Source organism: Vigna unguiculata, chromosome 3 (genome assembly GCF_004118075.2).
Source record: "Vigna unguiculata cultivar IT97K-499-35 chromosome 3, ASM411807v1, whole genome shotgun sequence".
In the NCBI taxonomy this organism is placed as follows: Eukaryota; Viridiplantae; Streptophyta; class Magnoliopsida; order Fabales; family Fabaceae; genus Vigna; species Vigna unguiculata.
Genome location: NC_040281.1, coordinates 38,374,180 through 38,386,677, shown reverse-complemented (window position 1 = coordinate 38,386,677; position 12,498 = coordinate 38,374,180). Strand labels below are relative to the sequence as shown.

The 12,498-nt window shown below is 25.6% G+C and overlaps 1 protein-coding gene across 1 annotated transcript; it reads right to left on the bottom strand.

The window, feature by feature from the left end:
* Window positions 1-2,452: 2,452 nt before the first annotated feature.
* LOC114176381 (mitochondrial uncoupling protein 5-like) lies at window positions 2,453-3,358 on the bottom strand. The gene has a single exon (XM_028061421.1). It carries the CDS (start codon window positions 3,356-3,358, stop codon window positions 2,453-2,455), a length of 906 nt encoding a protein of 301 aa, XP_027917222.1.
* Between the last annotated feature and the right edge of the window lie 9,140 nt (window positions 3,359-12,498).

Here is a 12,498-nt window from a genome sequence, read left to right as displayed (position 1 = left end):
AGTAATTAACGAATCTATAATCTACCCTGTTACAACGTGTACAAATAAAAAAATTTGGGAAAAAAATTCAAAAATGAAAAGAAAATAAATTTGCCGCAAATTATCCATAATTGATTTAAGTCTCGGTTATACAGTTCAAGTAAAATATTTAAAATTACCACTTATTACAATAATTTTTATAGATTATTTATGTTATTTCTTATTATTAAATTAATTTAAAAAGTTAAATCATTTATTAGAAATAAAATATGAATTATTTATTATAGATAATATATTATGATTTTTTTTACACAAAATTATTTATCAGGTTAAATATGTTTTTAGCCTCTGAACTTTGGCGCGATAATGAAATTCGTCCGTATCCTAAATTTTGATACTCAAACTTTAGAAATGAATGAAAATTCTTTTAACTTAATTTTTTTTTTTTTTTACATGTTAAACGCATTTCTCAAATGACATTAAAGTAAAAAACAACACAAATACTAACGTGAGATGTGTCAAAACAATTTTACATGATTTGATTTAAAAAACTATATTCATTTATTTTTAAAGTTTGAAAACCAAAATATATCAAAGTTTCGAACAAGAATGAATTTTAATTTCATATCAAAATTTAGTGACTAAAAACTTATTTAACCTCTATTTATTTATTTAATCTATTTTAAATTAACACATTATATTATATCTAATCATTATAAAAAATATTTAATAATAATTAAAATTAATATATACTCAATATTTTATTAATTTATTATTATTTATTACTTTAATTATTATTATTAATCTAATTTAAAATATAATATATAAAATTAATCCATTTTATAAAATTTATTTTTATTTTTAAATATTAAATATAATTAAAAAAGACGCCCTATATTACACGGGTGTGCAAATACTGGTTAATGTTAATAGTCAATTTAAACTTTAATTTACAAATTAATTATAATTTTGTATTAATAATAAAGACTAATTAAAATATCATTAATTTTAATTTATAAAATAATGTATAATGTAATCAATATAATAATTAATTATTTTTTATTTCTAAATTTGATCATTGTTGAATAATTAATTAGAAGAACTTTAGTTATGTAATTTTTTGTGCATATTAAAATTTCTCTTGAGAGCACTCAAGTTTTATTTAATTTAGGTTTAAATATATCATTGATTCCAATTTTTTAAACTTTGTTCACTTTGGTCCTCACTTTTTTGAAATGTTAAAAAATGTCCTAATTTTTGTAAATTGTGGTCAATTTGGTTATTTTCATATACATCATTTAAATTGTTAATGTAGAATGAATAGTAATGACCATGTGTCATTATTTTAAAACCAACTATAAACCTATATTTCACATGTAATAACATCAAACATAAATCTAATAATTTCTTTCCAATAATATAGTTGTAGTTGGTTTAAAAATAATGCAAGAAATATCTAATGTAAATTTAAATTTTAATAAAAGTAAAAACTTCAGTATAACATTTATATAAAGATTAAATTTGATCAATTTGAAGAGGGATAAAATTGGGATTGAATTAAATAAAAATAATGAAAATTGTGACTAAATTAAACAAAATTAATAAAAATTGAGACTGAATTGAATATAAGTCACAAGATACTAACATGTGGCAATGATATTGACTTGACATGTAACAACAGTAATACTAGCTTAACATGTGACACTGACACTACCACATACACAATACTAATTTCACAGGTGGACAACTTTTTTTTAAAATTAAAAAAAAACAAAAAAAAAAACACCAAGAAACATTATTGTTCACCTGTGTTAACAATTTAAACTTATAGCTAGAAAAAAAAGATAAAATTAATCACAATTTACAAGAATTGTGATTTTTTGAATATTTGAAAAAAGTGAAAATAAAATTAACCAAGTTTACGAAAATTGTGATCACGTATATATATATATATATATATATATATATATATATATATATATATATATATATATATATATATATATATATATATATATATATATATATATATATATATATATATATATATATATATATATATATATATATATATAAATAAGCCTATTTTGATTCTTGATTCTTTCCCCCGTATAAAAAATAATACTTACGGTCAATGTAACAACATTGCATTCCCGATACTTTTACTTAAAACGTTTTTTCCCATCAAATATGAGCCACAAATCAAATTAGACGCATTTCAAAAACGATTGTAATGGAAAAGGAAAAAAGTATAGGAAAATTATATCTGTTCCCCGATTATAAAGGTAACAGTTAATATATTACCAATTAAATCTGTACTTTTGAACTGTGTAGCACAAATCTTAAAACTGAAACAAAAGTACCTACCAAGATAAATTTAAGAACTAAACAAAAGCTCCACGACAATTTTTTCTTCTAAACTCTATAATTATGAAACCTATGGTTTTTTCTTTCGTCGTCATCATCCTCGTAATCAGAAATCCTTAAGCAAGTTGCGAACTTGTTCTAACGTGACGAACAGCACAACCGTGAAGGGTCCCTGTCTCGAAATCGTGGGGACAAAACCTTTGTAAAGAGCCATGGGACCCTCCGCACGCACAGTCTTCAAGACACAGTCAAGTGCACCGGAGTACGGCGGCGGCGCCCCGTGCTCCACCTTCATGTTCATCACCCTAGTCTTGATCACATCGACGGGGTTGGACATAACCGCAGCCACAAACCCCGCCGCGAAACTCGCCGTTACATGGGTCCCGAGCCCGTCGCGCATTACACCCTTTTCCAAAATCATCTCCTTGAACTGGTCGTAAGACGCAAGTTGTGAGGCCGTGACTATCATAGCGCGGTTCACCGTGAGTGACGAGCCACGCCATAGAATAGTGACACCTTCGTCTTTTGTCATTCTCGTGATGGCATCAACGACGGACTTATAGTTTCGTCGTTGAGATGGAGGGAGTCTCCCGTCGGCTTGCATGCGGACCATCGCCACGTCGGCGGGGTTTCCGACGGCTGCGCCTATTCCACCGGCGATTAGCCCTGCCGTGATCTTGTAGGTCAGGGGCATGGTGTTACTGGCAGAATTGGGATCAGACCATTTATGTTTTAGCACGTCGTAGAGTCCCATGCGGGTGGTGGAATAGAGAAGCTGGCGGAGAATGGTGGCGGAGACGCCGGAGAAAAGCGCGGTGACACCTTCCTGTTGGACTAATTTGACGCCGACGGAAATGGGACCCACCTTGGGTGGCGGTGCATGGACGGAGCCAGGATTGAAGGCTGACTCTCCTTGGAGCTGCATTCGGACCTTGATGAGATCAAGAGGATGGGTGGAAGACCCTGCAATCACGGAAGCGATGCCTCCTTCCACAAAACCTTTCACGCCCATTTCGAGTTAGATGAAAACGTTTACTGCTTTGTAAGAATCAGTGGAATTGGGGAGGTGTGTGGGGTTGATTTTGTCAGAGAATTTTCCGGGAAAAGCTTGAAGGAAGAAAAGAATGGAAGTATATGTATATATAGAAGAATGAAGTAAAGGGTTTGGGTTGAAGAGAAGAAGTTGGGGTTTGGGCTATCTCGCTAGATACCGAAGCTTTGGGTCTGTGAAAAAAACGATGGTTTGCGTTGCAGGGGAAGGGAATTTATAGGTATATGAAAGGAAGGAAGAAGGAAGCTAGGACTTGACGCAGCAAAATCTGAAAATGAATTAATAGACTCTTTTTTATTAATTAATGTTTTTTATTTGAACAGTTTAAATATAGAATTTGACTTCTCTTAGTTTAACCGGAGAGTTGATGTTGGCAGCAGTGTCCAAAAATATAGGAGAAGAAAAATAGGGCTTTTTGACTTTTGAATTTGACCTTTTTCGTGAGTCATCATGGGTGACTCCAGCAGCAAACACTTCTCACACGTTGTATGGTTTCAAGTTTGAAAAAACCAGCCACAATTTGGTTTTTGCAATCAAGGTGAGGGCTTGAATCACTTCTGTTTAGCATTGTTTGAATGTAATGTAATATCATTCTATTGTAATTCTAAATTTAACTATTTATTTAAGACGAATTTTCATCGATGAGTACCACAAATAATGCTTACGTGACTTTTATATATACATTCATTACAACAAAATTATTAGCAATTTAGGTCATGTATATATTCGATAAATAATTAGATATGTTAGGGTCATTATATTTTATTAGTCAATTTATTAAAGTGATATGATTAAATATATCTATGATTAAGAGTATACATATCTATCATGAAAAGATTAACTGTGTAGATATTCATGATATTCTAATTTGATAAAGGGGACAAATTAGAAATATCTTAGAAAATAGTAACAGGCATAGGTTACATAAACCTCCCCATCAAAAGAGAAAATCAAGAGAAAACTTAGGGTACAATTGGAAGACCATATACCACCACAACCGTTGTCATAAACCAACAAAAATCCCAATATAATAATTAATTTTAGTAACAAAAAAATTTTATTATTATAGTGACCAATTTAAATATTATTTTTCTCAAAATTAGTAACTAAAATAGTTTCGATTAAGAATTATCCTCTAAATTGCTCACTAACATTAGATACCAAGTAGAGATGGCAAATAAACCCATCCATGTGGGTATTGTCCGAACCCGTCCCCGTTTTAACGGAGAATCCCCGCATTGATTGTGTATGGGTATGGGTATGGGGAATCCCCGATTTTTTTATTGGGTATGAGGATGTGGATGGGGATGAATATATCCCCGCCATAATACCCGTCCCCGCCATATTTCCATCCTCTTTTAAATTATTAAAATATTCACAATTAATTAAGTAACCCTATATATATATATACATATATATATATATATATATATATATTTTTTTTTTTCTATTTTTTATTTCTTCTAAATATTTGGTTTGTCATGAAACTCATTCACATCTCCAATATATTTTTTATCTTATCATAACCTTTATGTAATTATGTTAAAATGATGTATGTAAATTAAAAAAAAGTTATGTCTAACATTTGAATATTTCTATTATTTTTTAATATTTTATTTATTGTATATTTTCCTTTCACATGAAAATGTTTAATACTCTCAATTTAAGTGTTTAATAGAATAAACATTTCATTTACTAGGTAATATAAAAATAATTCTTTACTTATTATTATTAATTTTTGTTTTATTTGAACTCTTTTATTTCGCTAAAACAATTTTTTTTATTTTTCAACTATTGAGTATATATGTTGATATTTGAAAAGTTTTCTTAGATCTCTAAGATATTTTTCGTCTTATCATACCCTTAATTATACATTTGTTTTTCTTTGTGCAATTCCTTCCAATAGTCTTCAAATTGTTTATAAGACACACATTTGTTAATTTTTTAATATTTTTATTTTTGTGTATTTTCATCATGTAGAATATTATTTCGATAAATTTTATCTAATTATTTTTTATTTTCTAACTCACTACAATCATACTTTAATTTTTTTCACTATAATTGTACAAATAATTTTTATTTACTGCAATATAAAAATTTAATGTAATTGCCATGAATATTCTTTTATCACCATCCAACATATATTGGAGTTTAAAAGATACAAGATCTATGATAAAATTTTATTATGTTTATTATTATTTTTTTTGCGTCATTTTTTATCAACCATTGAGTATATATGTTGATATTTAAAAAGTTTTCTTAGATCTCTAAGATATTTTTCATCTTATCATACCATTAATTATATATTTGTTTTCCTTTGTGTGATTCCTTCCAATAGTCTCCAAATTGTTTATAAGACACACATTTGTTAATTTTTTAATATTTGTATTTTTTGTTTATTTTCATCATGTAGAATACTATTTCGATAAATTTTATCTAATTATTTTTTTATTTTCTAACTCATTACATTCATACTTTAATTTTTTCACTATAGTTGTATAAACAATTTTTATTTACTATAATATAAAAATTTAATGTAATTACCATGAATATTTTCTTACCACCATCCAACATATATTGTGGTTCAAAATATACAAGATCTATGTTAACATTTTATTATTATGTTTATTATTTTTTCTTTGCGTCATTTTGATCAAGTGGTGTATTATAACTTTTATTAGTGTATAAAAAATAGATTCATTATAATTAAAAAAATTGAAGTAAACAAACATTTAAAATATTTTTTAATTTAAATATTTTTTTGCTTTTATATTTTTTAAAAAATATTCTTAAAATTTATCAACTAGGTTTCATTAATGTTTGCAAATTTAATAAATGTTTTGGTTCTCATCAAATTTTATTTGGTATTATAATCTAAAATGTAAACAGTTATAATTTATTTCAAAGTATTTGATATCGAAGAAACAACCATACTCCTAATATTGAATATTTAATAATATTATGTTTCCTTTACCGTAATTTTTTATAAAAATTAATTAAAATTAATATTAAAGTAGTAAGAAAACAGGTATGGGTATGGGTACGAGATTACACCCGTTACCCGGTGGGAATGAGGATGGGACAAAAGTTTGATATCCGTTGGGTTTGGGTATGGGGATGGGGATGAATTTTTTTGACGGGGATGGGCATGGGATAGTAAAACCTGTCCCCGCCCCGCCCCGTTGCCATCTCCAATACCAAGGTTTTGACAACAAAAATAATTAGTTTCTAAATTGGTCATTTGAAGACCAATTTAGATATCAATTCATTTGGTAGTCAATACACTCATAGTTAATGTTAATGACTACTTTAGAGACCAATTCATAATATAAATTATTTTAGTTATCAATTTAGACACCAATTATTCATAATAGACGGGTTGACTCAAAGCGAAGGTCGAGACAAGTCAGCTAAAGTCGAAGGCCTAGATGGACCATTCTCGCCAGAAGGTCTACACAGGTTGACTTAAGCTGAAGGTCAAAATGTGTCATTCTGAATCAAATGTCAAGAAGGGTTAAGCCGAGTCAAAGGTCGAGACAGACCAACCTGGACTAAAGACTGAGACAAGTCCTAGGGTTTAAGGTTGAGATAAACCAGCCTAAGCCAAAGGTCAAGACGGGCTAACCTAAGCCGACTCAGGTTCAAGGTTAAGAGAGTCGGTAAAAACCGAAGGTCCTGATAGGCTAGCTTGGACCGAAGGTCAAGAAGGGCAAAGGTTGAAAGGAGCTGAAGGCCTTACTGTCGTGGTATGCCTAGACAAAAGATTCAAACAAACTCATTTGGACCAAATGTTTAATAAGATATTTAAAAAGTTAATATTTTTTAATTTTTAAAAATAAGTCATGAGTGGACCTAGCGAAACAAAATAGTTCTTCAAATGAAACAAAAATGAATAATAATAAGTAAAGAATTTTTTTTATATTACCTAGTAAATGAAAGATTTATGCTATTAAACATTTAAATTGATAGTATTAAACATTCTCATGTGAAAGAAAAATATACAATAAATAAAAATATTAAAAAATAATAGAAATATTCAAATTTGAGATATAATTTTTTAATTGACATACATCATTTTAACATAATTACATAAATGTTATGGTAAGATGAAAATATACTAAAGATGCGAATGAGTTTCATGACAAATCAAATCATTAGAAGAAATAAAAAATAAAAAGTATATATATATATATATATATATATATGGTAACTTAATTAATTGTGAACATTTTAATAATTTAAACGAGAACGCAAATATAGCAGGAACGAGTATTATGGCGGAGATATGTACGTCCTCATACCCATCTCCGTACCACATTAAAAAAGTCGAAGATTTCCTATACCGATACCCATACGCAGTTAATGCAGAAATTTTCCACCAGAATAGAAACAAGTTCGGGCAATACCCCCAAGGCAGGTTTATTTGTGATCTCTAAGTGTACATATCTGAACAAATTTTAAAACTTATAATTTCTATTTATTTCATTGGCTTAAATACATTTTTGGTCCTCATTTTCGTAGTGTTTGTTGCAGATGGTCCTTATTTTGACAGAATGTTTAAAATGATCCTCATTTTTACCGAATGTTTAAAATGATCCTCTTTTTTGCAATTCATGTTTTATTTGGTCCTTTTCTGTAACGCCGTTTAAATTATTAACGGAGCATTGTACAAGTGACACGGTTTGTATTAGGGTGTGTTACGTGTACTGTACATATGCTAATTAACGTTAATTTTTCAATTTAGGGGAAAATTTGCAATTAGGGAAATTTCTTCATCTTCGTCTTATTTGAACTCGCATTTGCAGGGGAAACAACTAATAGTTGTCATTTCATCATTGGATTGCAGAGGTATAATGATAAGGTATATGTAAGCATGAATATTTAACTCTTTAATTGTTAACATCACTCTTTCCCATCCCAAACTGCTGGGTGTGTGCTCCTAGCAGCCTTCCACATGAGTATTTTTAATTTTTTTTGCCAAAGAATCTTTTTCTAAAATTTGCATACAGATGCCTCAAGCAAAATATTAGCTGCAACTACAATCCAATGATGAAATGGAAAGTATTAACTGCTTCCTCTGCAAATCCAAGCTCAAGAAAGACGAAGATGAAGAAATTTCCCTAATTGCAAAATTTTCCTAAATTGAAAAATTAACGTTAATTAGCCATATGTACAGTACACGTAACACACCCTAATACAAACCGTGCCACGTGTACAATGCTCCGTTAATAATTTAAACTGCGTTACAGAAAAGGACCAAATAAAACACGAAATGCGAAAATGAGGATCATTTTAAAATTTTCGTAAAAATGAGGACCATTTTAAACATTCTGTCAAACTGAGGACCATCCGCAACAAACACTACGAGAATGAGGACCAAAAAGTATTTAAGTCTATTTCATTATAATGAATAATTAATAAATAATCAATTTTGTAATTGATGTGATTTACAAAATGTGATTTACATTAATTAATTAACATTTATATAACTAAAATAAATGATTTACGATAAATAAATTAATCAATTAGCTAATTTCAATTAATATAGTTTTTAAATACTTCTCATTGGAACTTGAAATCACTGATAAAGAAAATTCAAAAATAATAAAAAATGTTTAATGTGATTTACGTTAATTAATCAACATTTAAAACTAAAATAAGTAATTTGCATTAATTAATTAACGTTTATATTATTAAAATAAATAATTTATGTAAGTAAAAAAAACAATTAATTAATTTAACTTTAAATAGTTTTTAATGCTTTTCGTTGGGACTTGAAATCATAGACAAAGAAAAGTCACAAATAATAATAAAAATGTTTCACATCGAATAATGTGATTTACATTAACATTTATATACCTAAAATAGAATCATTTACATTAGATAAAAAATTAATTATTTAATTTCAGTTAAAACAGTGTAAATACTTTTCATTGAAATTGAAATACTCATAAATAAATAAATAAAAATTGATTAGTCTTTAGTCTTTAAGTTGCTCATAAATTGAATTTTTTAAATGATTTTATTATTAAATTTTTACTTTACTAAATGTTTAAAATTTTTATAAGTTTTTATTGAGTCTATGTTTTAATTAAATGTTTTTGTTATTACAATTCATTTGTTTGTCATGTTACCAAGTCTCGCTCAAGAGTAAAGTGGGTAAAACATTCATTTTAGACCTTAAGGACAAGAAGACTTCAAAAAAAAATTTTATTACTAATATTTCTCTATTAAATTAATTATAAAATTATGTTTAAGAAAGAAACGGCTAAAAAAAATTTAGCACTAATTAATATATCTTATTAAAGTAATTATAAAATTATGTTTAAGATAAAAAAGGCCTCAAAATTTTTTTTATTACTAATATAAATCTATTAAATTAATTATAAGTTTATGTTTGGGAATAAAATTTAATTAAATTATTATTAGTGTATGTTAATTTTTATCGGTAGTAAAAATAATGATTAATGAATTAAAACATTTTTTAGTAAATTATAATTTTGTATATAAGAAAGATAATGATTAACTATCTTTATTCACTTATAATCAATCTGGATTATATTTTCTTCTTTTATCTCTCTATGATTTCTCTTACCTCTCCTTACTTTATTTTCTTATTTATAATACTCGTTTTTCTAGTGTTTTCACATATTACATCCTTTAAATCTCTTTAATCTCATGTTGCTCATGTGTTCCGATTTTTTCATCGTCAGTTTTGGTCAGTATGTTTTTTCTTTGTATTTGTGTTGTTATTTTTATTCTGTTTTTGGATTTGTATTAAGATTAGAAATATGTTTCTTTTACTTGGTTTTATTTTTTCGGTACTTCTAAATTTACGAGTTTCGAGAGTTTTTTTTTTTTTGCATATATCTTTTGGAGAAACTGAATCTTCTTAGAAAACTATTAATTAGATTATGGTTTAGTATTTTAGTGGATAATAAATTAATTGGAGCATATAATCGAGTTTAGGAAAAAAAGGCTTACTATCGAGTTTAGAAGAGCAATATTTATTTTTAATTATTTTTATTAATGATTAATATTAAAATAAACAACTTTGCAAGTTTGTAAAAAAGTTGAGATTTAAGAACGAACAAAAATGAAGACTTCAAGATACTACAAGTCTACTATCGAGTTTATTTTTTTGACAGTCAAAACCATATTTTATTATTTTAATTCATTAATTTTATATATTTATCTTTAGTAGTGTTTTATATATTATCATTTTTATTTCATATAATAATATATAGATATGTCAACTATAAAATATTAATCAGTCTATTCAAAAATTCAAAAGAAAATAAGAATTGAGACTTTAATTACATAACAAAAAGAACTATGAACAAAAAAGAACAAATGTCATGTGTATTACGGTGGATAGATATTTCATTTTTGAAAGAAAAATGATTAAATATTGAAAAATATTTAAAACATTATAATTCGTTAGATATTGATGGATTTGATTTAATTTCAAAAATAAATACACTAAGGGAAATTATAGGTTTTAAAAATGATAAATTAATTGACATTCTTAATTATATAAAAAAAATACATTCTTTTCCAAATGCACATATAACTTATAGAATAATATTAACAATTTTAGTAACAATTTTAGTGTGAGTTGTTTCAACCGAAATAAATTTCTCAAAGTTAAAGATAATAAAAATCTATTTAAGATCAATAATATGTCAAAGAAAGATTAAACATATTAATCTCATTATCTATTAAAAAAGAAATGTTAAATGAATTTAATTATAACAATTTAATAAATAATTTAGCATAAAAAAAACAACTCAAAAAATAAATTTTAGATTAAAGGCTTCATTTTATAAGTTTACTTTAGGCTTCCGCTGAGTCGTTTCTACATTTTACATGTGTTTATTTTTTTCTTTTTTATGAAATATATTTAATATAAAATAATATTATTGTAATAATATTAAATAATAATTTTATTACCTAAATTTTCTATTAAATATATTAAAAATTATTCATCATTTATATTTTATATTAACTTGTAATAAAGAAATTAGGCGATATAAATTGAGAAATATAAAAAATTTATGCGTTCAATAAAAAATAAATAAATTAAAAGTATTTAAATTTATTTAAACTTAGAGTTCAATAAATATATATATATATATATATATATATAATTAAAAAAATCATTAAATTTTGAAGATTATAATAATTAATTATTATATTATCTAAATTAAACATTATTTTATAAATTAAATATTATTAAATTTAAAATAATTTTTATCATTAATAAAAAATTGCAATTAATTTTGTAAATTAAAGTTTAATCTCTAATATTAATTACTAAGTTTTAGGTAATTATTATTAATAAATAAGATAAATTTAAACTTTCCAAACGGTGAAACTGATATATTAATGCTAGTATAATATGATAGTCTATGTAAAACATATTTTGTCATAACCTTCATATGTTTAACATTAGCATAGTCGAGCAATGTAGAAGAAAAAAACTTGGGTATTTGATTGCCAATGTAAAATCTGTAATTGTTAAATTGAATTTTAAACGTTTAAAATTTGTCATATATGTATGTCAATGCTATTGAAATGTTAGTAAGTATAATACAGTTTAATTTTGTAATATATTTTATTTTTATAGAATATTAATTTAATGTATAAATTAAAAAAATTTAAAATTAACTTTTCTGTAAATCCACAAATAGAAATTTAATAATTATAATATCTTTTAAATTTTAAATACTTAATTGGAATTAAAATATATAGATTATTTTCGTGTATTTGCATTTAATATTATATTATTAATACTTAAATATGCAATAAATTTTTTAATTTATATGTATATACGAAGAGATTTCTTTTTTGTCTATATTTATTTTCTAATTTCCTCCTTTAAATATTTTTTAAATTAAAATAATTATTTTATTAACATTACTTTTCAAATAACCATGTTTAAATTAAACCATTTAATTTTATGTATTTTTTTTCAAACTTAATCATTTTTTATTTATAAAATAAATAAAAGATACTTCTGATACTTTTATCTTCCTTAATATTTATAAAATGTTTTAAAATTTAAATATTTCTTAATCTTTAATCTATCTATACTAAAA